At 42.4% G+C, this 27319-nt stretch overlaps 1 protein-coding gene across 1 annotated transcript in view; it reads right to left on the reverse strand.

Moving 5' to 3' along the window:
• Window positions 1–18056: 18056 nt before the first annotated feature.
• NDFIP1 (Nedd4 family interacting protein 1) overlaps window positions 18057–27319 on the reverse strand; it is a 46493-nt gene continuing 37230 nt past the window's right edge. Inside the window, exons 7-8 of the mRNA XM_044780686.2 lie at window positions 24848–24953; window positions 18057–19099 (exon numbers count right to left, since the gene is read on the reverse strand). Of these exons, the coding sequence (XP_044636621.1) occupies window positions 24850–24953 (104 nt within the window). The 3' untranslated portion in view covers window positions 18057–19099; window positions 24848–24849. The remainder of the gene's footprint in view (window positions 19100–24847; window positions 24954–27319) is intronic.

A 27319-nucleotide genomic window follows, 5' to 3' on the forward strand; every position in this document is an offset into this window, starting at 1 on the left:
CGGGGGGAGGGTGTGCTGTCCCTTCTGACAGAGCCTCGCACGCAGATGCTAAGGGCTCTGCTGGAATCTGCCCCGGCCAAAGGCCACCTCAAGTCCAGAGCCCTGCCTGGCTGTTCTGTCCTTAGGCAGGTGGGTTCCTTGTCGGTGCTAATCCCTGTTTTCCCCAACCCTGGCTTCTAGGTCATCCCGTTTTCTCCATGAGTGATGGGGGCTCACAAGGCAGATGGGATCCGCTGCCTCCAATCCGTCCTGAGGCCGGGGAGGCCCCCAGCTCAGGATAAAGCCTCTGTGTGCACAGTGGGGCTGCTAAGACTATTTCCTGGGTCAGGACTGCTCCCTCCGCAAGACCTCTGGGCTCTGGCAGAACAAGAGCACGATACACAGCTGGGCCACAGTTTCTTGGTGCTCAGGCCCCAAGGACGTGGGGTTCCCCAAGTGTCCCTAGTAGGCAGACCTGGTGCAACTGTCCTTTTGACTGAGGGGGTAACCGGGCAAACTGGCATCTTAGCGGCAGCAGCTGCTCCCAAGGAAGCATCTCTTCCCCAGCATCCGTACCTCTGTGAGCTGGGATTCCACCTTCAACATGGGCAGGCTGCTCTGTGCCACATTGTCCTCCCCCCTCCCCGGGATGGTGCTGAAAATGCATGATTTCCAGGCTACCACGTGGCTGTAATGACTCCAAAGTTTTCTTCACCGCGTGTATTGACACAGTTTTTAGATCCTACGCCATGCACATGCTGCCAAGTACATTCTTGCCTTCCAAAGCCTTTTTTCATTTTGGTCAATCAGGTCAAAATTATTAGTATCACAGGCAAAATTTGAAGGCTGAAAAAAAATTTGGAAAAGCACAAAACTGGAATTCTGTCTTTGTTTTTAAAGCTATCCTCCAGCTTTTTGGAATGCATACTCTAATTTCAGATTGAACAATTCTGAGGTTACACACTTAGAGTCACTGGAGATATTCAAACTAAGAAATTCAGCTCAATTAGTAAACATTTGAAACTTGATCCTAGCCAAGATACAAACTCTCAATGTACTTCCTTCCTGTTATGACAAATTCACACAAAACTGTTCTGACGAGGATGCTTCCAGGACCCGCCCTCTCCCCCTGACCCGACTCCAGCTGTGTGCAAAGCTAGTTGTCTAAATACCACTGAACAATGGCATTTTTCGCAATGAACTTATTTTGTCCTGTTAACTAAGTTATATATATAAACCTGCTTGGCTAGAAAGCTTTTGTTAATGCTTCATAACGAGGCAGTGTGGCACAACAGTTTGGGGCAGGTTCTGGAGTCAGACCCGGGCTGGAATCCCAGCTCCACCTTGCCCAGCCGTACGGCCTTGGGCAAGCAACTCAACATTTCTGCGCATGCGGTTCCTCTCCTGGAAAAAGAGATGGTAACAGGCACCAGCCTGACCCACAGTAGGGGCTCTGCACATGCTCACTCCTTGTTTTGTTCTGTTCGTCCTGACTGCAATTTTCCCTAATTGCAATCTCCTGCTGCAAATGGCACACTGGGGGAACAAATAGGTGAGTGGTCTGCGCAACCTTGGGAGCCAAGTTCACCAGTGACCCACCTACATTTTAGCGTCACGATCCTCAGTCTACATGAACCCCCTACCAGGGCCCAGAGGACCACAGATACCCAGGAAGGGGTGAAGACTTCCTGTGCTCTCATGCAGGTCTGCATTTCACTGCCTCATCCCCCTCAACAAGCCACGTCATCCTGGATGAACCTCCTTGGCTTCCGCAGCCAATATCTCCTCAGCACCAGGGAGGGAACCTCCCTAATTTGCCCTTACCCTGGAGGTTGCTCTCTGTGTTGTCCTCAAGGCGCCTCGGGCACAGGCCCACCCAGCGAGGGTCCAACTGTCTCTGAGAAATCCAAAGTCTCCTCCCCTCCAAGATGGAGGTGGGAGCTGCTGAGCTCACCTGGGCAGGCTCAAACCAGCTGACACCCGCCCTCTCCGCCAAAACCCCAATCGTCAGAATGTTTTCACAACAAGGCTTAACGGGGAGCAGGAGGGATGGAAACTGGGACACAACCTAAACACTCAATAACAGGAGATTATTAAAGTAAATTATGGTATGGTCAGCTGATGGAGTACCACGGAGCCACTGAAAATGACGTGACGCAAGACTGGGAAGAAAAGACGCTTGAGACAGATTGAAACAAAAAGCGGGCTAAAATACTTTGCATTACACTGTAATGCAGTTTGAAAGTTTTAAAAATACCTTTCCCATTCATATGTGTTTATATATTTTACACCTACATACATATGCATGTACCAGAAACAGACTAGAAGAAGCACCAAAATTTTCGCAGGGGCAATCACCACTCGGTACAATTAGGGGTAATTATCATATTCTCCGTTCTGCTTATCAATGGTATTTTCAATAACGGCTATGAATTACTTTTGGAAAGAAGAGGAAATTAACTTTAAAAGAATGTTAAGAAAGGCCTCTCCTCTGGTCTCTCTCTGGCTGAGTCACATCTTACAGAGAGAAGAGAGGAAGGCACGGCGGCTCCCCAGACTCATCTACGTTCCTCTCAGTGGTGGAAAATGAGTTTCCTGACAGCAGAGTGGGCCCATCACAGGCCAGGATGGTCCTGGCAGGAGTCACTTTCTAACACGTCCCGACATGTGTTTCCAGTAACGCTGTTTGTGGCTGCTTTCTTCTCTTATCGCTCCTCCCGTGACCTTTCTGTTACAGACTCACTGGCTGGAGCCAGGTGGATTTGTTTGATTTTTGTTGATGGTTATTAGGAAGAGGAAGTGCCAGAAGGGATTACCTCAAGTTTAAACCTATTTCCAGCAGAGTCCTGGGGCCTTTAATTACACATCTCGGGTCTGTTTGGTAAAGAAGTGGTCAAAGATGTGCTTTTTATCTCCCTCGGAATCTCCTGCGACTGGCAGCCTTCCCTGTGTGCCTGGTGTTCCTGTAAGCTCAAGCCACAGTCCCCAGGTGGGAGGCGGGGTGGCGGTGGAGGACAGGATAGGACGTTGAAAGCTGGCAAGAGACATTTTTAACAGTGCCATACCTGAGAGTCCTTGGTCAGGCCGTGCCCTTTTGGAGTACTGACAGTAGAGGAAGGCTAGGAACTGCGTCCCCAGAGAGCTGGGATTCTGTTTTCAGGACTAGAACTACATCAGTTCCCAGAGGAGTCTTCAGGGTCAGCTACTGCTGAACCACAAGGATGAGGACAGTCAGAATGCTGACTGCCCAGCCCAATCTGAGAGCAGACTTTTCTTTCTTTCTTTTTGGCAAGTTTTTCTTTCACATCTTGGTTCTGAAATAGAAACAGCCTGAAGCACCGGTGGGCAGGCAATCAGCGTGTCTGAATGATCAAGAAACCAAACCAGCTGTGGGGCAGACCAATGCCACTCTTCTGCTACAGGTGAGCCTAGTCAGAGAGAGCCAAGGACCAGTGAACTGATCCTCAAAAAAGAACCTCTCCCACTCTCTGATTTCTCCAGGCCAGTGAACGCAGACAGACTCTAGGAATCCACCCCCAGGGCACGAGCACGCTGCCATCCTTGTCTTATTTGCCTGTGAGAGGGATTGCCAGATTACAAAGTTGCTAAACGTCCAAGACTGGGAAGTTAAACACGTAAAATGCAACTTTATTAGGGGGAAAAGCAAGGATGGTCAGTTACTGAGGGTCTTAGCATATCTCTGGTCTATCAGCGAAGTCAGGAATTTAGGAATTATTCTTTAGCTGCTTGTATTAAAGACACAGCAAATGTAGGTCAAATGAATACACAATTTCAGACAATAGGACTCCAAATTTCCCTTTAATTTATGCCCCAGAGGGGATGGAATTTAGGGATGAACATTTGGTTACAATGGAAATGGGAAGAAATAGAGTTTAGTTGGAAGCCTCATTCATCATAGGGTGGGACCTCTTACCACCCAAATTCTGCCCCTGGTGAGGCTATTTATTCCGGAACCCCCAATATCCCAGCAATTCCGTCCCACAGGAGCACACAGCCATTGAGTACAGATTCTTGCCCCAGTTCCTGGAATTCTTCAACCCCCTCAAGGCAAGCTAAATAACATTCTTTTTCTTGGCACTGCTGCCTTATTAGAGCAGTGAAAACGGGACCTGAAAGATGCAGAGCATGGTCTCCACTGGAAGAGCTCCTCCCTGGAGTGAACCCAGGCCCCTCTCTGAGGCTCCTGCACCACTGGACACTGAGAGGTGGCTGGGGCCCGGGCCCTGCCCGGGGTCAGGTGTAAAGGCTATTTTGGTTTGCCCACAATTCTGCTGCAATCTAGACATGCAGCCTTTACGTCTTACCTCAGGATTGTTCAAAGTGTGGTACCAATACATTGACGGTACCTTAAATGATGTTAGGTAGGACATAACATCTTTCATTTTAATGGTTATGTATTTATTTTAGTGTGAATTCAAGAAAAATGAAATCAGCACATCAATGGTTATTTCATGGATATTGTTTAGGATGAGGTTAAGTAAGAACAAACTTAGTAACATTTAATAAAAGAATTTAATTAAATAGTGATTTAATAATATAGGTGCAACATAATAGGACAAAATTCATGAAGCTGATTTTTAGATGGCTGAAATCGGGGATAATTCTGTGCCAGTTGACAAATGAACCAAAGTATATGAAAAGCTCAGGCAAGTATATTGAAATGTGAGAGACAGCCTTCCACCATGCTGAGACCTATGGATCAGAAAGCCCAGATTCAGATGCTAGGCTCTATCATTTACTTAGCTCTGTGACTTGGACAATGCACAACTCTTTAAGCTTCAGTTTCTCCATCTGTAAAACAGGAGTAAAAATTCCATTCTCCTAGGGGCAGGCCCAGTGGCGTAGTGGTTAAGTTTGTGCTCTGCTTCGGAGGCCTGGGGTTTGCAGGTTCAGATCCTAGGTGGGGACTTACACACCACTCATCAAGCCACGCTGTGGCAGCGTCCCACATACAAAATAGAGGAAGATTGGCACAGATGTTAACTCAGGGCCAATCTTCCTCACCAAAAAACAAAAAACACCAAAAACCTATCTCCTAAGATTGTTCTGAGAATGAGATGAGGTAATACTCATAAAGTTTTCAGCACAGCACCTGACAAAGAGCAAGTGCTTAGAAAGTAGAAGTGATGATTGTAAGTGGAAAGGACTCATTCTAAAGCAGGCTACCATCTATCTGTTCTGAAGATTTCCTCCCAAGAAGAGGTAGCTCAAACAGTACAGGAACATTGAGCCCTGTGTGTCATGGATCGGCTCCCAGAGAAATACCCTTGCAGACACATTTGCAAACGCCAACACTGCATACATACAGTTTTAAGGTGCTCACAGTTGACACCTCCTTTAAGCACTTCCTGAGCCGTCTACAGACCTGTTAAATTAAGATGGAGAGCCAGGGCACCAAGAGGTACCTCTGCTGCCAGGAGGCCTGGCGACATCCCACCTGCTGGATGCATCCCTAAACCAGGCTTTGATTCTCTCTGGGTGCCTCTTAACACACGGGCCACTACAGCTTTCTTCTCTACATGGGCAGAATGCAAATAGGGTCTCCAGGACACACGTACACCCCTATACTTGGTAACTGGCTTGTCCCCCTTGCTCTATCTTGGCGCAATAGAGCCTGGCCTTGCAATTTTTAACTCAGTGCTGGTGGAGCTGGGTAAACTCGAGGGACTGGCAAATGTACATGGAAACCGTGGGCCCCGATAAGCTGCTGATACGCTGCGCCTGCACTTCCGCCAGTTCTATTTAAACACTGATAGACCCTTGGGCAAACAAGAAACCTTTTGTGCTCTGAGCATCCACAACTGCCATCCGGAGTCCGTTCTGGACCCGGTCAAGGCTCAGAGGAGGTGGAGTGGGGGTGGGGGAGAGGCAAACTTTGCCTGCACTTTATCAGATAAATGCACACCGGCAAGACCCCATGGATCTTCAGTCCTGGGGCTCTGAATCTTTCCCCCTCCCCCTGCCCCACCTCACAGCAAACTCTTCAATTGAGATGGAGAAAATGTTTTCTAGAAAATTCACTGCAGATTGTTCAATCAGGACATATGGGCTAGTTCAAGCCATGACCCACCCACATCACACTAGTAAGAGATGAATGACTCAGCTCACAAAGAGGCAAGGAGGGGGAAGCTGGTGAGTTTACCCACAGGCACTAATGTAAACCAAAAGGGGAGTCAAGGTCAAGCCCAAAGAAAGTCCAAGAAAATCACACTGCCATGGTGCCAGAGGACAGGGGTTGTTTCTTACAACCACTTGAGTTTTGGCCTATTTAGTAAACAGCATTTGTAAAGTAAGAGTTTTGAATTTGTCCTTCTTTCTTGAATGTTAAGTGGATTACAGCCTCACTCTTCCAATTGTGGTTCTTCTGGACCAGCGGTGTGGACATCAGCTGGGAGCCTGGTACAAAGGTAGGATCTCGGGCCCGTCTAGAACTCCTAAACGAGAACCTGCATTTTAACAAGACCCCCAGGCAATTCACATGCATGTTAAGTTTGAGAAGCACTCATTAGAGTATTTATAAAGCTCCTAGAAAGGTGTATTAATGGATAACAAAATATTATGGATTGTTTCAAGTTTGCAATAGATCTTAACCTAAATCCCGAGCATAAAAAAATAAAGCTCAACCTAAAGGAATGATACTAATAACAGTAGACCTGTTAATATAATAAATTTTGCTTTCAGTAATCAGTTCTCAAACCTAAATGAAGAAATATTTCTCACAAATAGCTCAGTCCATGACATCAGTTGGGCAGCTTCAAACACCCTTTTCTGACACGGAAACGGCATTATTCTTAGCAGTCCAAAGATGTCTTCCCATGAAGGTTCACAGCTGTACATGTTAGAGTTAGTGGCATTTTAAGAGGTTAAGAAAGTTTCCAGATTCAGCATCATTGACAAAGCAGATTTTAAAAAATTGGAATTGAATGTTTCCATAGGCTACATGGATTACCTTGGGAAAAAAAGGGGGAGGAGGGGAAAAAAACTATCGACTGGTGGTCAAGAGGACTGGATTTGGATCCTCACTCCATCTGTAATGTGACCTTACTCAAGTTACTGGACTTCTCTGAGCCAGTTCCACAGTATAAAATGGAGGTAACAGCACTTTTGCTGTTATATTATTGTAGGATTAAAAGAGATTATGCCTGAAAAGCACTGTAAGAGCGTCTGGACACAATAAGTGCTAAATAAATGTAAGCTATTAATAAGAAATTAGAATTGAAATATTGCGTCAAGATGTTATTCTGCATAATTTGAGAGAGTAAAGACTCTTGGATCTTGTCCTGTCTCTGTCAAGCGCTAGCTCTAAGAGCCTGCAGAAATCACTTCACTGGAGCAGTAGCTAGAAAGACTTGTATCATCAGCAAGTCCTGCCTCATTGGCTTCGAGGTGGATAAAAACCCTATGGTACAAACTGGGGAGGCTGAGGCCAAGGTCAAGTTCCAGGACAAGTGTGGGTGGCACAGTGATGAGTGAGGGGTCCACTTCACGAGAACATGCAAGAGCAGGCGGCTGTGGAAGAGTGCGTGATGTTCTGTGCCTCCAGGCCCGAATCACCCCATTCCCACCTCCAACGAAGCAAAGCCAGCCATGTGGGAACCCTGGGCACAGAGAAAGGAGTAAGTGTTAAGGAGGGGGTCCGGAAGGGGCAGGAGAACGACAAGAGAGAACAGAAGCAGGGGCATCACAGGAGGGGCAGGGCCTGCATCGTTGTTAGGAGTTCACGCTCTGACAACACAAACCTAAAAATTAGTCTCAGCCTCACCACTTAAGAGCTATAAGGAGCAAGTCTGTTAACTTCTCTGAGCCTCCATTTTTTTAAGTATAAAATGAGGATAATAGTACTACCCACCTCAAAGGTTTGGGATGATGATTAAATGAGGTCACGTGTATAAAGAAGGAAGCAGGGTACTGACTATGTGGTAAATGCTCAGTAAATGGTACCCATTACTATCCATCATAAGCATCTGCAACACAGCAATAATATACATCCTTCCTGTAGGTTTAATGCCTGGGGTCAAGGAATTTCATGTGAATTTCAGATCAACCAAGGACTGAGTCTCTTTTGGACACCAAGATCATGGGAAGCCTTTGTTATTATCGTTGCAAAAGCCTAGTCATTCTCCTTAGCAACAAAACGGGAAAGAACAGGTATTAGAAGCTGGCTTAAAAAAACACTATCATTTAGGATTCATCAGAACTAGTTGAAATGCAGGAAAAGGCAAGATAATCTCCAGTGCAGTAAAAAGACTGTAAGAAATTTAATGTCTGATATGAGCAGGATGAGAGACCTCATGGCACCAGGCTGTACTAGGGGCTAGTACATACACCATGTAAAAACGATAAACTCATAAAACAGGGCTGAGAAAGAACAAGCAGTTGATTTTGGGGTGGAATGGGATTACAGGTGACTTTTAGATTACTTAGTTATTTTTTCCAAAATCAGGTATTTTTGAAACCCCTGTAAGATCAAGGGGAAAGCATGTACGATGGCCTACCAGCTTCAGGCACAGCGAGAGATGAGTTAGGGCAGTGATTTCCAAACTTTTTTTTTAGCTGCACAACCTTTTTTGTAAACAAAATCTTATTGAGACCCCAATCTAGAAATCAGAGAAAAATACTGCTTTCATTGAGTCAGTTCATTTCTATGTTCAATTTTAATCCTTGGGCCACTTAGGTCTGTCAATGAGAGAACAAATAACTACACAGGTTGAACACACATTTGAGTGAAGACATTTTATTGTATTTTTAATGGTTAAAGATATTTTTAGAAGATGAAATTCCAATTAAAAGCTTACAGAAGCCTAGTGTTTCTTGGAAGATAGTTCAGAAACATCAAGAGGATTATGAAAACTGGCGCTAGCCAACTGCCAGGTGCTTGTCCACACAGACCCAAAGCTGGCCGTGGACTCATGCAGAAGTCATTTATTTGTGTTCATGTAAAGTGAGGAAGAACATGGGCAGAGGACACCCCAGTATCTTCTAATGACCAAACCAAACTAACAAACTAAGAGCGGCACGGAGAAGAGGCAAGCCTGTGGACACTGTGACAAAGGCCACATCTGTGAAAAGCTCCCCAGGTCCCAAATAAAAGGAGAAAACAAGTAGGTGGTACCTAGGCAGGCCTGGACTTGGGGGGAGGAGACCCAGACACAGGCTGGGAACATCCATTCAGGGTCGCTCACTGGAGGGCTTCGGGAAGGAAAATAAGGCAGGCGGTTTTCTTGTTGGGTGAGGCTAAGCGGATGGTAAAGGAAGGCAGAGAGTAACTGGGGTTGACACAGCGAGATGCAGAGAAAGGAAAGGGAAAGGCGGCCACGGAGAAAATGGCCCGCTCTACAGTCATAGAAAAGAGCCGTGTCAGAATGTAGGATAGGAAAAGGCAAAGAGAAGTCGCTGATAGGGGAGGTGCAGAGAGGCAGGCCAAGAGGATGCATGAAGAGCAGAGAGAACAGCCAAGAACTTCAGGCAAGTGCAGAAAGAACAAGGCGGAGGGTGAGAGGTTCAACGGGCACTTTGAAGACCTACATACACACAAAGACAGAGCATGGCCAGTCTTGGAATAGAACACAAACGGCCCAAGGAAACAGGAGGCCGGAACTACAGCCTATAGAACTTGGGAAAGGAAATGAGAATCAGAGTTGACTGGATTTGTAGAGTGTCTTGGTGTGACCGAGTGTTGAAAAATCATTTGCCAGGGGGAGGGAGACTCTGGCTGCTTGGTGGTAAAGAACGCATAATAAGCCCTTTTATAGTAATCTGTGAGGATCAAGTGAATGTGTATATAAATAAAAGGTCCTAGGCAAACACACCACAGTATGACCAGAAAAGCAAGAGGAAGTCCTATTCTCATCTGGGCTGCAGGAATTCAGGAGGAAGAGTGGTCTGACTTATTGGGGATGGTCTAATGACAGCCTTTAGGAAAGAAGGAATGAGGAAAGGCAGAATTTATGAAAGCTATGTGGTCCTGAGAAGGAAATGAATGCCCTTGGTTTGAATTACAGGTTTGGGCTTTTAATGTCCTGCCCTTGGATCCAGCACTGTTGCTGGTTGGCGAGCTGCAGAGAGCTGTCTTCTGTGTGCCAGGCTCTTTACTTCCATTCTCCTGTTTAGAACTCAAAGCAGCCCTGTGAGAAAATATTCTGGGACACAGATTAGGAAACCAAAGCTTGGACGGGCAAGTGAATGATCCAAATCCCACAGCTGCTAACACGGAACGAGGGTGCAAGCCCTGGCCTGGTGGCCTCATGCTCGCCTCTCCGCATGCAGCTGGTTCGCCAGGTCCCAGACGCACAGCGCCCTGACACACGCCCTCCGTCCTCTGGGCCCCTGGGGGCTGGCCCCCCAGTGGCAGTAATCTCTCCTTCTTTGGAGGGTATTTTGTTTTATGAAGATCTTTAGTCCCTTCTGGTGAAGACTAAATTAGAGGAGATAATCATAACTTGAAAAGTGTAAAAAGCTTCTTCCACCACTACACAAATAAGGCAGAGAAAATTATGATGTGTTCAGGTTTCTTGGACAGGAAAATACTTTTGTTTTATGTCCTGCCCAAGCCTCTCCCTAGACCAGAATCTCCCTGTGGTCAGGGGCTATCTTGTACAAATCTTGCATACACTGTATCTAGCACAACGTCATACACATCATTATCAGCTAACACAAATTAATATTTATCAGATGAAGGCCTAAAGCAACAATATTCAAGAAGCCAGAGCATTTCAGTTATGCAAAATAAGTTCTAGTGATCTACTGCATGGCAGAGCACCCATAGTTAATACTGCATAGTAACTTAAGAATTTGCTAAGAGGGTAAATCTTATGTTGTGTTCTCATCACCAAAAAAGTGGTAAGAATAATAAAAATCTAAAGAAGGTGGGAGGAACCTTTTGGAGGTGATGGATACGTTTACAGCACAGATTGTGGTGATGGTTTCACAGATGTGTACTTATCTCCAAACTCATCAAGTTGTATACATTAAATATGTACAGCTTTTTCTGTCAATCACATCTTTTTACAAATTTATTTTTAGGTAACCTTTTTTTGGTGAGGAAGATTGGCCCTGAGCTAACATCTGTTGGAATCTTCCTTTTTTTCCCTCCTCCCCAAAGCCCCAGTACCTTGTTGTGTATCCTAGTTGTAAGTCATTCTAGTTCTTCCACGTGGGATGCTGCCACACCATGGCTTGATGACCAGTGTGTAGGTCTGCGCCCAGGATCCAAACCAGCACACTCCAGGTGTCCGAAGCAGAGCACACAAACTTAACCACTCGGCCAAGGGGCCAGCCCCCAATCACATCTTAACAAAGTGCTTTAAAACAAATAAAAATTTTAAAAAGCCAGAGCACAAGTGTTTATCACATAGAGAAACTATATTTTTCAAAAGTAGAACTTCATCACTTCTAACACAGGTGATTTTCCAAATTTCATGTATAACACTTTCCAAGGAAATAAAATACTATAGAGGGAGGTGAAACCAAGGCCACGTGGAATCTGAAGACGCAGGGAGGTGTCTTGGCTTCTCCTCAGCTGTCTGAAGTCGCCACAGCAGTGCTGCGGAGCCCTCGCCTGGATAAACTGATGACCTCTGTTCGGCCCTATGTTCCTAAAAACTTTATGGGAAGGTCACCAATAAACTAAGCATGTAAATGCTCCACCATCTAGTTAAAAAACAGTAAACTGCTACTGGAGCTGACTTACATATTTTCTGCAAAACACATTTATTTACCTTTCCTTCTAATAAAATACACCCAGCAATAAATTAAAGGCAGTAAAAGTATCCATGGCTTGCTATTAAAACTTGATATGTTTTAACGACAATTTTTAGTGTACTGTTTTTGGATGGATCAGGTATGATTTGAAAATAAGCACCCAGTGAGGACACGATTGAGATTGGCAGTAAGGTACAAACAGTAATTTGTCCTCAGTACAGTGTCTGTACTCAGAGAATTAAATGCCTCCCCTGAAAGCTCAGATTGCACTTTAAAATGGTCGATAGACTTCTACCCATGAGTCACTTGTATAAAAATGCCACCATAAAACACATTAGTCTCCTTGGTTTTTTTTTTTTAAGTTTAAACCACAGTCTAGTGAGTTTAGCTAGCACACTCTTACATAAATGCTGCAGCAGAGGGGGAAAACGTCTCCGGAATTTCAGGGATTTTTTTCCTTTCTTTTTTGTTAAGGAAAACCTCTCCGGAGGGTATCCAACTACTTCTTGAAGACATAATCATATGTAAAGAAAAGTGACCCGGATAAAGGAGGAATTAAAAAAAATCCTTAGTCACTCTTTAAATTTATTCTTCAATTTAAGCCAATCCTCTTTTATGGGGGGCTCCTAGCAATTAGCTGGCAATCTTCTTCTGGAAGTGCAAAGGATTAAAGCAGGAGAAGGAACAAAGGCCCCAATTTGCTCCACTCTCCCGTCAGTCCTCCTTTCTTAACAAATCAGACTTCATTTCCTGTGGGCCTCCTTCCCCACCTAATCTTCTTTCTCCCACCCGTGGTCCCTTAGGGGAAGGGTCCGTGAAGGTAACGTTAGGGAATGCCACCTAGACAAAACCCCTCGGAGCACACAGAACTTCAAACGTGCCTTCAGAAACTAGAGAGTAGGTGTCATTTTCTCTTTTTGGAATTCTGAGCAAACTGCAAGTTTTTTTGATCATCAGGTCTTTAAAAAATTGTTGCAGTGCGTAATAAGCCACCCAAGTTAGGCTTTCCAGAAGTTTCGACACACTCCTTCCTCTCTCAGGGACTACTTAGGACAGTGCTCCCAGAAGGTCACATTGAAGGGAGCACAGCCTGGGAATGGCACACGTGACATCTGTCGAACTTACTGTTCCATCTGCAACTGACATGGGCCACATGCAAACCTCTCAAGCTCTTGAGGACTTTAAGGGGCCTGCTAATCCACTCCTCCTTTTCCTCTACCCTTTTAAACCATTCCAAACAGAGGAGGGTCTACTCTCTTTTTTAATGACCTCTAAGGAAGAGTCCACAATAACTCTTAGCCAAATATTCAGGAATTAATTTCCCTATGGTCTTTTCCCATTGCTCTGCATACACACTCTTTCCCATAGTTCTGCCATAAAGAAGAGGAAAATATGGTAACCGTGAGCTTTGAGAAGACCAACATGAAGACAAAATAATTCTTTTTTTTTTTGAAGAAGAAGATCAGCCTTGAGCTAACATCTGCTGCCAATCCTCCTCTTTTTGCTGAGGAAGACTGGCCCTGAGCTAACATCTGTGCCCATCTTCCTCTACTTTATAGGCGGGATGCCTACCACAGCATGGCTTGCCAAGCGGTACCATGTCCTCACCCAGGATCAGAGCCGGAGAACCCCAGGCCACCGAAGTGGAACGTGCGCACTTAACCGCTACACCACCGGGCCGGCCCCCAAGACAAAATAATTCTTAATTTTACCCAACAATCAATGCCATGAAAATATTCCAATGAAAGAGTAACTTGTAATTTTAAGTGTAGGTATACACGCTCTGCAGTTTCTCCTATTCGCCCTTCTTGGATGGAGAGTGAAGATTCGAGCTGAGTGCTTACTCATTACCCTTATTTGGAAGCTCTGAGGAACCACGGCAGGAACCCAATCTGCCCCCTGTAATTCTACAGGATGGATGCTGGAAAAACATAAAAAGTTTGATTTCTATACCTAAATCCAGGGAACGGATAAATCACACAAGGGCTTAGGGCCAAAAACAGGTGGGAGACCTAGCGCAAATTAAACCCCATTTCACACACACACAGCCTTGGGGACAACATACAATATAATGACCCAAACACAGCTTTTCCCGTCCCCATGACCACGGGGACACAGATCTAGGGCTTGAGAGTCACTAAGACCTAGAAAAAAATGAACTGCTAACTTTGCTTCTTTAGGCCACTAGTGCCCACTTTTTTAAAACAACTATATACTACCAAATGATGCCACTAATAAAGAGGCTGGTGAAATTAGTGATCCATCCAGCAGCTCGATCAATAAATTATCTGCCATCCCAGTTAAAGCATGCACTGGAATAAATCATGGACGCAAAAATCTTCAATGTTGACAACCAGAGAAAAAAATAACATACCAAATTGAGAGGAATGACATCTAAACCCAGCGACTGCCAAATACAACCTGTGAAATGTTCTGTCAAAATAAAGATGTGGAGTCAGGAAGCAGATGGTGAAATTCTTTCTAAAACCTCACTTAAGGGAACATTTTAGGCATTTCTGACCGTTGTGCAAAAGAAAAGAAGGATGTTTCATCAAGTGTAACTCTAGCTGAGTTATGATAATAGGTTGCTCCAATCCTCCCCACTTGGCTCAGGAAGTAACCGGCTTAAACAGGGGAAGCCGCTCTCAGCGGGGGACGTGAATGCAAACCCTAACGACGCAACGTGAAAACTCTCTGCAGCTCTGGAAGGATTTCAGGAAAGAGCTGGGCTGGGTTTTACAGTCAGAAGGCAGCACTTCCTTAGTTCCAGTTTAGCCGATAATGCTTGGTGTCAAGAAGTCACCTTCTTTATTTGAGAGATTTCTTTTAGGTTTTTGACCCATTTTCTTGTTTCCCAGGCTGTATACAGCACTCACGAACCTTCTAGACAACTAATGAATAAGCGTGAATACTGTTGTCTTCTCATAGCTCCAGCACTAATCTTTGTAACACTTAAAGGAAATAACTCTTCTGGGTTTGGGGTCTATAAACCTGCAATCACACAAATGATAAAAACTAACCACCCTGGGAGCAGGAGGAACAACACACGAGGCAGGGCTGGGAGATGCATCTCAGTTTCTGACCTGGGTGAAATCCTGCAGAAATGCAAAAAGATCTTCCACATTTCATGCAGTCTACACTCTCAGGTTTAAGAGCTTTTAAGTTTACATCTCACTAATTCTCCAACTGACCAACTTAGGAATTACAACTCTCAAAGTCAGAAAATAGTGCTTTTCGGTAAAGAAAGAAAAGATACGTAAGTAAAAACAGGCATCAACCCAAAACTTGTGTAATATATCTATTCTACAAGTGACAAATTCTGAGAATAACTGGGGGGGCTGAGGGGATCAAAATGCCACGCAGTAGAGGGACTATTTCAGATTTTACAGGCAGCGACACTGTCCTCGGGAGCACAGCTCTCTCTATTCAGACTTCCCACGAGAGCAGGTCTTTCTGTAGGCCACATAGCTTGGGCGATACAACGAACTGGAATATAAAATAGCCTCTTTTTAGAATGGAGATGATACAAAATCAGTTTCTGTCCCTATCTTTTCCTCCTGAAAACCGTTTACTCTCAATCTAAACTTACCCTTTGGGAATTCCTGGCGTATTTCTTTGACGTGTCCTCCACTTTAGTACCAGCCTCCAAAGACCCAATATTCAGAGGCTACCCGTCAAAGAGCACTTTTTGTGGGTGCTCTAAATGAGTACAACACATCTGCAACGGTGTACAGGAATTTGCAAACAGGAAAGTTAAACCACGAGCACCTCAGTATTGGTGTAACAGATGCTCTCACTCAATCTACCCTACAGTCTACAAATACTATTTAGGCTTAAAAATATGCAAAAGAAGATTTTTAAAAATGCACAAACCATCTACGGAAACATATTGTGCATTTTTGTTGTGCCCTTCATCATCCCTTCAATCATCTTCGGAAAGCCTGAAAGGCAAAAATCTACATAGCTGAAAGACACCACCAGAACCTGAAAACTGTTCAACTACACCTTGCACATGGCTGACCTGGACGCATCACTGAGGTTTTGCCAAGAACCAGACTCAGGTGGTAAGAACCATACTTACTTTTTCATAAAATATTCCCTCATACTTTACATTAACGTCCAGTTCTACGTGTATTCTTGGCATGTTTTAAGCTAAAATTTGATTACTGGTGTTTACTGGACTCAGAGCCGGGTGATTTTTCACTATCCACTATGCCAACCCTCAAGAAGGCCGGAGAGCAGGAAGAGGTGGGAGGCTGGAGTCAGAGCCGAGGCCAGAGCTCCCCTCGTGGGGTATATTTTTGTTACTTCTCACCCCAGAACCTCGCCACCTCAGGTGACCACTTAAACTAAACTGTCACTTCCACATAAACGATATAGCGAAGTGGAGTACATCACACTGAACAAGAAACAAACGAAAATAGAGTATCATTTACTTCACTAAAAATCTTGTTCTTTCTTTGAAACTCTAAACAAAATTGATCTCATTAGCAAAGGTATTCATTCTTATTTTTTAACAGGTAAATTTTAATAACAGCTTTTATTCCCACACAAAGCAATCTAACTTTCTCAAAAACAGAAATGGCTGCACAGAACCCTTTAAATGTAGTTTGTATCATTCCAAATAGTAACAAGAAGTAAGAGACATGGGGGACCTCTGTGGTCATGGGTGACCCTAGCTGTCCCTTAGCCGAGGGTCAAAGCCAGTTTACTCCCTAACCTTAGGCAAATAACAGTAGTTCCTCAGGATCCCCGTTCAAATAATTTGTTTTAAAGACCTACCCTTTGGCTGAACGGGTTATTCTTAGCTAACAACCATTGCCAATCTTCCTCTATCTTATGTGTGGGATGCAGCCACGGCTTGATGAGTGGTATGTAGGTCCGCGCCTGGGATGCAAACCACCGAACTCTGGGCTGCCAAAGCTGAGTGCACGAACTGAACCACTACGCCACCGGGCTGGCCTCCTGAAAGGGTTATTACAATGAAGAGGAGACAGAAAAGAATGAGACAAAAATGAAAACTAACAGTATAGCACGAACATTTCCACCGTAAATAGTAAGGACTCTAGGCGACACATGGTACCAAGTTTATGTATCTGAAAAGACTTTAATTTTTAGGACATTTAAAAGAAAATCCTCCTCCTAAGTACTTTTAAAGCATATCAAACTATAGGTTTACATTTGACAAAGTCTTACGGACCACCAGATATGTAGAAATAGGAATTCCAAATATTTCGGTTCTCTGAATATACAAAACCAAATAAGGCACAAGGACCTAGAGAATAAACAAAGCAAGTCTACAGTGCTTGAGTTCATGTGATTTGGGGCCATTCTATTTTGTCCTGTAGGATGATTTAAATAGCTCTGTTACAGATATCTACATTTATTCAGCTTGTTAGAGATCCAGTAATTCTGAAACTTATAACATTATATATATAGGCTATAAACTTTTCCAAACTCTAGTGTTGGTATAATCTAATTCAAAATTTAAAAATCTTCAAAAAGACTTTCATAAAACCCTCTGCTTACCTACTGCAAAATATAACTTTAAAACAAGACGATACTATACTATTACTTATAATAATCAATAAACTAGTTAGAATAATCATTGTAATGTCACGCTAGGAGGCTCTCCATTTTCCTGTTTGGCTTTCAAACAACCTTCACTTCTGTGCATCACACAATGACACCCCTAAACAGACGTCCTAAGCTGATCCTGGATGTTCAAATGCAGCAGAAAAATGAACATTTGCAGCCATCATAACATGCTAGTGCTGGTGTGTGTAGTTGTCTGACCATCTTGCTGCATTTTTTTCTTTATGTTTTATTTGAGTAAGTGGAAGAGGGAAACAATCAAATGGCTGATATTATAAGAACTACTAGTCTCTACATTTAACACAACTGAGATAAGAATAGAAATCAGGAGGAATGAAGACATCTTTCGCCTCAACTGGGTGCTCACAGGACTTAAACTATTTGGCTGTGCTCAACTGAGAAAAAAGGCAAATGCAGAGAATGCGCAGAAAATATTGGAAATAAATTATCTAAGACTATGTCTAAAACACGAAGCGTAATTGGGAATTCCAGAATGATTTAAGATCTCTACAACTCCTCCCTATTTTAGCCCATTATCTTTTGCAGAACCAATTTTCACATGTATTTTTAGGAATGTATTGAGTATGATATGAAAGAAGAAAACTTCCTGTGCTAAAAAAGAAGAAAAAATTGGCCTAAGACCAATTTTTTATATTTCCTGAATAATTCTGTATGAATCTGTTTGAATGAAGATCAGAAAAAATTGCCTTAGCAATCAACAGATGCAAACCAAGAAATTAAACACTGATCTACAGCAAAAGTTGCTACACAAGAGACGTTTATTAATGTTCTGTTGTATTTACAGTTTTAACATAGCAAACCAAGGTGAATTACCACTTGGCAGAAAGCACATCATCCTACATTTATAACACATCAGTTTCTGCTAACACATTGTAAAAGCAAGTAATACAGTATGTTAGGGATCATCTCAAAAGTTCCATGCTAATTCTTTCTTTGCTCCTAGTACCTAATCCCCTCTCTACTCCCAGCCCTGGGCCTAATCATCAGGAGACAAAAGAAAAAGAAAAAAAGAGGTAGGGACTCTAATCACACAGAAAGTGTCAAGAATTGCATTTTAATAATTAAGGTGCATTTGTCCTTGTCCTTTCTATTTTATACAGTGACAACACCTCTGCAATCCCTTAGGTACACAACACAGAACAACAAGGTACTGCAAAATTTAGAATACAGACTATAAAAAATCAATGATTATTATTGACCAATTAAGAACACATTCTTGACCACACTTTAAATGTACTTTGCACTACGACTTTGCTTCCAGGTGTTCACAGTACAACTGAATAAATTTCTAGATTAATTTTAACAGCAAATATGGATTATGTGCAGAAATGCAATCATAACGAAAGTTTTAACTTTTGAGAAAATCCCTTTAAAATGGCCAGCATTATACATATCTTACACTAAAATATTTAATTCCAAATTCATTTTGAGATGGAGGATGAATAAAGCAAGACTGCCCCCTACTGACTACGGGGACAAGGCTCATGCTATTAAAATGACTACAAACAATAGATAAGGCATTATTAATACATCACAGACTTGATTGCGAGAGCTTTTACAAACATTAACCACTAATGATTCAATGATTACAGAATTCTGCATTAACTATTAAAATTTTACACCTAGGAACAAATAGAAAGAAATGATCTTTTTCAACAGTACTTTATTTTTTTAAAGCAGGTGATTATTCCTCTGTTCTGCATCTTGATTCACTTCCTGCAGGTGTTCTCTTGCTTCTTGAGAGAGAATTCATAAACGCAGGAAGGCCTTTGCCAGAAAACATCTGCCAGAGAAGGATATTGAATATTGAAACTTGAGTTAGCTTGTTATTTTGGCTGAGAGGAGGATGTAGTCACAAAAGGAGGCAGGATGTTTGGAGACACAAGAAGTACATTTTAACATAGCTTTAAGATTACTATACACTGACATCATAGTATTCAATAAACATTAAAATTTCAGCTCTTAAAGTTATCAAAGACTCTAGAACTAGAAAGAACTTGAAGGCTTTCTCTAAAACCCATGAGGTCAGGGGTTTCTCTCTCCAAACTTCTAACAAAAGAACCCTGCAAGTAGCACTTCCTTCACCCCACACTTAACCTCGACAGCAATGACTGAAACTAGGGGACAAAGACACAGGAGAATCCAGGCACAGCGGTAATCTTCCTAATACACCTAAAGCTACTGTTTACCCTGCCAGTTCTGCCCAATCTCATGCAAGGAAGACTTCCAATAAGGATGCCATGACGTCATGCTATACTTAGAGCACGGCAAACTAAAAAATGACCGTAAACTCATAGCTATCACAAATACTTTTTTTAATCAATTAGAAAAAACGTCAGTGTATTTTTGGGCATGTATCTCTGAAAAAAACCAAAAGATATATGAAGCCCCAAAGCTAATTTTTAAAAAGAAATCTATATGACTGAAATAAATGCTCTTAAAATAATGTCTACACATTTTGTTAAATGCAGTTTTCATCTAACACTTTGAGGCATTTCTGTGTTAGTATAATAAATTGTTTTGGTTCTCATGGAAACAATGGGAAAAGGTACAAGCAACTCCCTATATTAATGCTAAAAGAAACACTAAAGAGATCTATTAATCACTTAAATATTTACTGAGAAAGTACTGTGCAGCACCGTGCACCAAGCGAGAGCTGGATGGGCTCACATATAGGCCCTTAGCTTACTTTTCCATCTTTCCAAACTACTGTAAAAGCCACAAGCAGCCCTTTTATATCTTTTCTGATTAGACTACTGTATAAATCTTTAAAAGGCTGACAAAATGCAGAGAAGCTACAACACTGGAGGAAATCAACAATCTTTTTAAACTGTTACTATTTGCCCAAACTCCAGATTCAGTTGGTGTTTTGATTTGAAGTAAACCAATGATATGGACACAAGAGCAACTTTTCTTTACATTGAGAGACCTCAAAATGTGCAGGAACAAAGACACAAGAATAAAGCAACTCCCAAAGTCAAGTAGAAGCAAAAAGAAAATGGGTAGACTGATATCGAATGGAGGTTAATGGATGAAAACTGATGTAATAATTACTATCATGTCAAAACACTAGAGATGCGAGAACATATGATACAGTCCAGATAACTACCTGGTCACTTCCCTTAGTTCATGCTGCTTCCACAGAGGTAAATCAGCTTTAATAGGTCCCTGCAAGTCAGAGCCACTCAACAAACATTAAAAATCCATTAACAGGACCTAGATAGGTTACTAATGAGTGATCTCAATTACCTTATAAACTCCAAATGAAAAAGATTGCTAGAGTGGCACTCACCGCTCTCTGTCTAAGACCTGGAGGCCTGATCAGATCAACTTGACTCACAAGTTGTTACAAAAACAATGATGGAACACGAACTGGAGGACAGACAGGTTTTAGGGACTGTGGACATCATTACTAAACTGTAGATAAGACTGCTTCAGAAACAAAAGGAATCCAACAGCCTAGAGATTGTTTAATTTCAAGAGGAAGACAATCATTATTTTTGGACATTATGTGAATATTTTAGGAAAAATTCCATGGAAACATTTCTGTCTTGCTACTTTATAACACAGTCCAACATATCAAACTTTAACTTGAGATGAATTTCCTTTAATAAAATAACAGAAGTATTAAGGAGGAGGGGGAAACTTATAAAAAAGGAGAAATGAAAGAATTTATCATCACACGAAAAAACAAAATATCTGATGCCTAATAGGCATAGCTCACCAGGTGACAGCAATCACTCATTAGGAAGGGCTCTATCACATTAATGCCAGGGCTTACAGACGCTCTCTCCTCCTATTTGAGACGTGGTTAAAATAACAGAATTTAAGATCTATTATGCTTCCTATGTTCAAGTGCTCTTGGAGTAGCAGTAACATACCAGTTAACTGTGTGACCACCTTTCAGCTACTGTAGCAAGCCCCTCAATTACCTGGTGGCATCATAGGAAGTCGTAGTCCATAAAAATTTATTTTCCAGTTAACTGGCAAATAAGAAAAACTATGAACACTTTCCATTTTTGCCCTTTTCAGATAAAGATATTTCTAAAAGGTATCTTTTCTTTTTAAACAACACAGAAGGAACATTTTATTTTTCTGCTTCCTCACAGTCAGGCACCCCTGATGCCCCTGTGCCCGCCTCCAGCAGTTCCTTCTGGCTTTTCTCGCTACGGGGTAGGAAACTAGATTTCCTTTCCTAAGCTTAAATGAGCTCCAAAAGAGAATCTCGGAGCTGCTGCTGTTACCGCAGTGCATGAGCTTAGTTCAGCTTTTGTAACGTCTACTTTGGCTGATTACAAAGAGGCTTTCTGGGGTCATTTCAAGGTTGGTTTGTTTGTGTACACTACATTTTGAGTAGCCTGAATAGAAAAGTGACTATTTTTATACCTTTCTCCAGTAAAATGCCAGATCTTAGTACAGCATGGGAATTAAGTTATTTTTCTGTCATAGCAAGTTATTTAAAAAATACCCTACCTGTGTCTTTCTGGCAAAAAGTAAGCCTACAGCTGGCTTTTCCCTAGTGATATTTCCATTAAATAAAGTAAGAGGTCACAATGAAAGAAAATAAAACCTTCACACTTTACATGATGGTTTTCTGGCACATCTTCAGACTAAATTAAACTGTATTTCCTCCGAACTAAAGAAAAAGACATCCTACATTTGGATCTGGATGGACAGTTCTTACCCTGTCAACGGACAAAAGAAATTCTGTCCCACAGGATATTACGGCTTTCCAGGTTCCCTCTGGGGATACTGAAAATCAGTAAGGAAGTCATTAGGATTCTAAATGCTGCTCCAAGTCCCCAAACCCTTAATTTGGAGCTCTGAGTTCTCTGGACACGTCAGGAACAATTTCAAATCAAGGAGAATGTCAAAGTCAGACAGGAAAGCAAAGCAATCCTACTCTGCCCTCCAACGGGAATGCTCACAGACCTCTAAGTTCCTGACAACTCCTGAAGCATGATAAGCTTCTGACTCCAAAATACAGAGAACAGCAGGCCTATAACCTCCCTTCACAGCTCCAACAGCGTTATTACCGACGACTGCCTATTTCAGATCAGAACCCTTATGATGCTTTGTTTTAGAATACTCCCATAAAACAGTCCAGAAATTTCAGAAAATAAAAAAAAACAACAAATTTTATAAAGAAAAAACCCTCAATAACGTCCCTAACGATACAGGAAAACTGAGAAGTTCAGGCTTTCTCTCAACCTGGTTATTTGTTATGTTCTAGAAGCAAGATGAAGGTGTGCGATTCCAAATAAAGATCGAAATTTCCTTCTAAGGGAAGAAGGAAGGGAACAGACAGAGGCATGATCTCAGTCCACTTAGAAATTCAAAGCTATCATTAGACCAAACCTACAGAATCTATTATTTAAAAAGAAAGAAAGAAAGAAATCTGTCCCCTGAGGACACTCTGGGCGCTGATGGATTAGGGGAACTCTGTCTTGACCTCAGGGCCCTCAGTAAGAAGGAGAACGGCCCCCGCTAAAGAATTATCTTGAGTCTTTGGTAGGTAAGGGTTAAACCTAAGGCTAGGAAGTAACTATAAATTATAACCAGTCAAGGAGGGGAAAGAAAAGAGATGACAATGGTAATTACATAAAACTGCACAGAACACCCGATAAGCCTCTTCAAGTCAGGATGTTCACAAAGAGACACCACAGGGCCTAGGACAGTAGTGTCAATGTCCATCCATGTTCAGACTTTGTAACCTAATTCAGATTCAGGACATGCCACCCACTTTTAAACATGCAATAAAACATTCCCTTTCTTAAAAAAAATATTATAAACACAGGTGGTATGCTTAATGACTAAAATTTTCTTTCAAATAAAAGTATATACTCCCTTGAAGAAACTGACTTTAGCCAACACAAGCGTAAGTTTTTTATATGCTTTAACTTTCATAAGACATGCCTTCAGAATATACTCCACCATGCAAGTACATGAGCTTATCTATCATTATAAGCTTGTTACTTACATAAGCACATTTAATTATACATGTAAAGTGCTTAATACAGTATGTAATACATGGAAAAGTTGACAAATGTTATCATTATACCATGCTTGAAAAAAATTGTTACATCCAAGAAGTTCTCATCATATTACTCTGTTGCCTGAAAACTTTCAATGCTGTCCCACCACCTGGCAAATTAAATATGGTGGATACTTTCTTTTCTAGAAGCAAACATCCTGAGACCACCACGAATCTTCAAAATTGGGAACTCCACTCGTAGCATACGATTCCCTATATAAACTATGATAACCCAACAAAGAATACAGAACAAATTGACGTTCATATAGCCTGAGACCTGCACTGAGCCAACATGTCACTGGGTTTAAAGGGCTGCTCTATGAATTCCTTGGTTCCACTGCAAATGGGCTTAGTACTCAAGACATCTGAGAACACTGTCCCAAGCTGGCTTTCCAGCCTCCACCCTCAACACCCCCTTGTGCTACAATCACACTGCTGTCCCTTGAGGGAGCTCCACCCCTCCCTGCTTCTATTTCTGCTCTTCACTTTGCTTCCGCTGATCCTGAAATTCTTCCCCACTCTATGCAACTTCCACTAGTAGAAATTCTACCTTTCATTTAAGGATTCTATCAACTGCTACACCCCTTACAAAGCCTTTCCTGGGGCCTTCAACTGGGCTGGCCCCTAGATGTCGCTCAAGGCCCCCCTCCACAATCCACCCTTCCTCAACAGTCTTAAGGAACAAAGAGTAAGGTCCAAGAAGGCCTATTAGATCTTGCAGGGGGGCTTCTCTCTGGTGTCCTCTTTCCTAAGATTCCCCATCTCTTCCTTTTAGCGGCCACTAATGTAAGACGCAGTCAGCCTCTGGGGAAAACCATGAGTGAATCAAAGAGGAGCCTGAGCAGGGCTTAGTCCTCCTGTGCTGGGCTCGGGAAAAGGCCTCCTCTCCTCTTCCTTTCCTTGGGCTTGACCCTCCTCACCGCGAGAGGGGGAACATCAGGCTGTGAACTGAAGAAAGGCAGCAGGAAAGCCTCCTCGACTAATTTTAAGAGCTAGAGGCCTTGGTGGGCGTGTTGGGAGCTGGGTAAAAGGAGTTCCTAACACATCCCATGGTCTCTCCCAGCCCCGGGGTTTAGGGGCGGCACACAGTTAGAGCTGAGCAATCAGGCCTGAAAGGCTTTCTCGATACCATCCTCTGGAACTGGTATGACAGTAAGCAGAGGCTTCAGGATTCAAGATTCAAAGACTGAAGACCACGAGTCCCAGCCAAATATCCTAGCTACTTGATGACTACTAAGACGCTGACTCTTCTCCATTGTCAGAATCTGAGATAACGTTTTCTCCTATGGCAGTTTTTCTAACTTACCTTTTTCAACAGCTTTTTGTAGAAACATCCCTTACTAAACTAGAAACTACTACAAGGCAAGGACTGTGGCCTCCTTACCTCCTCTATACCCCCTACCACAGGGGGTATACCCTACTCTAAACCTCAAGAGAAATCTATAATGTATCACATGATGACACTGGGACTAGAAGAAAGTTTTTTTTCTTTAATACCTTTAATAAATAAAGAGAACTCTGGTCCTGGGGAGATTTGAGAAAGTTTCTGGCATCTTCCGAACTTTTGCATAATTGATAAATCCTCTGAGAAACAGGAGAAAGCCTAATTCAAAAAAGAAAAGTCAAGAATGAACTCATAATTTCCATATTAAGTCCCCTCCCCAGACATACCCCTCGATAGCGCTATTTCATTGTTTTTCTGCTAAAAGCTATCAAATCGTGAGCAAGTTCCCCAAAATTTCCAAAGGATTTCCACACCACACTTTCCATTTCTCAATGAGAAGACGTAATCTCAAGAGCCAAATAAAAGTCTCCTTTGCGCATTCAGAATCTAATTGGTCTAAAAAGGAAACAAAAAATAAGATGGGGCCAAACATTTACATTTGGAAGTCCTACTGAGAAGCATTATCAAAACCCACCTTCTGAGTTCCGAAAAAGTATTCCTAGATAATTAACTCCCGAAAGAAGAGGTTATAAACTGTTCTTCTCAAGTAAAAAAAATTCCATCCTTTCTTGCCATAGGATTTTCTTTCTCTGTCGATAACATATAATGCTGTCCACTAGATGTCAGGATCCCCTTACCTATACAGCAATTCTTATCTTCTCAACTCTACTCTTTTTCTGTATTTTTTTTTTTTTTTTTTTGCTGAGGAAAATTCACCCTGAGCTAACGTATAGCCAATGTTCCTCTTTTTGCATGTGAGCCACTGCAACAGCAAGGTCACTGACAGACGAGTGGTATAGGTCTGTGCCTGGGAACTGAACCCAGGCCACTGGTGCAGTGTGTGTCGAACTCAACCACTAGGCCACCGGGGCTGGGCCTTCTATTTCTCTATTCTTAAAAAATATATACAAATAGGGTACTTCGCCATTTATTTACCAGGCAGTAAAGGAGTAAGAATGATTTTGTATGGCCACACCAGAATTTATATGTTCACAGAAGTCTGCACCTCGTGGAGGAGTCAGCGGGAAAGCGATGGGCCCCCTCCAATGGCAACTCAGACGCTCCTGGCCCTTCTCCTTCAGAGACAGATGGTCCCTGAGTCTTAGACACATTTTTTTTTAACACCTTTATGGAGATATAATTTACACACCATAAAGTTCACCCGTTTAATGTGTATAATTCACTGGCTTCTAGTATAGTTATGAAGTTGTACAACCAAAGCCATAATCTAATTTTAGAATGTTTTTATCACCCCTAAAAAAATCTGTACTCATAAGCAGTCACTCCCCATTCGCCTGCTCGCTCCCTTCCTCCCCTCAGCCCTAGGCAACCACTTTATTTTGGATACATTTTAAAATACACTCAGTGGTGAAAAACTCTTTTTACTCAGAATTGAATTTGGCAATAACCAAGAGTCATAAGGACTGAGCTCAGTGAACACCATTCTGTTTGGCACCAAAAGCAACAAGTGACTACAGAGCAAGGGTCACCCCCTCAAATGCTGGGTGGGGGGCTCCTAGTGAACTGGAGAGCATATAACCTGTCTGGAGGAGACACCTACAACTCAGCTCCAGTCAAACAGTGGGTGCCAATTTTGCTAGATATTCCAATTTTTAAGAAAAGTAAAAAAAAATTCAGATGTTTAAGTGAAAACTCTTGATTTTAAAATGATAGCAACTAATAAAAAAACTTCTGAAAATCACTGTGGAACAAACAAACCACAACACGCTAGATGCAGCTTATGAGCTGCCAGCTCAAGAGCTCTGTGTAGACCTGGCCCACACAGGAAAAACTCCAAAAAAATTGGTTCTCTCTGTAAGAGAAGCACGAAAAATGACCCAAACATTGGATCCAAATGCACTAAGTACATCCAAAGTCACCATTTTTTGTCTACTAGTAAGCAGTAAGATAGCAAGAATGATCAATTATAAAGTAGTATAAATTCATCTCCCATGAAACCTTAATATAGGAAGGAAATCGGTCCATTAAATTTCTTTAGGGGCTGGCCCCGTGGCCGAGTGGTTAAGTTCGCGCGCTCCGCTGCAGGCGGCCCAGTGTTTCGTTGGTTCGAATCCTGGGCGCGGACATGGCACTGCTCATCAAACCACGCTGAGGCAGCGTCCCACATGCCACACCTAGAAGGACCCACAACGAAGAATATACAACTATGTACTGGGGGGCTTTGGGGAGAAAAAGGAAAAAATAAAATCTTTAAAAAAAATAAATAAATAAGTGCTATCTTTAAAAAAAATTTCTTTAAACTTTCGATACAGTCAAAAATCAACCTCAAAATATGTTTAATGGCCCTTCTTTGGTCCATTCAGGATTTGTGTGGACTTCAGACTTGAGGAACAAGGGGGAGTCAACCTTTCTCTTAAAGATGCAGTTTGCAGAATAAGCAAGCCAAGGAACCATTCCTCCAAAATAACTCTCCTTAGGTCATTTTTATTATTAAGCTTCTTGGTAATCAAGGGAGGGGGGAAAAATCACTATTTCTCTTTCCTTGGAATTCCAATGACTCTTAG

This window comes from Equus asinus, chromosome 9, assembly GCF_041296235.1.
Source record: "Equus asinus isolate D_3611 breed Donkey chromosome 9, EquAss-T2T_v2, whole genome shotgun sequence".
NCBI lineage: Eukaryota > Metazoa > Chordata > Mammalia > Perissodactyla > Equidae > Equus > Equus asinus.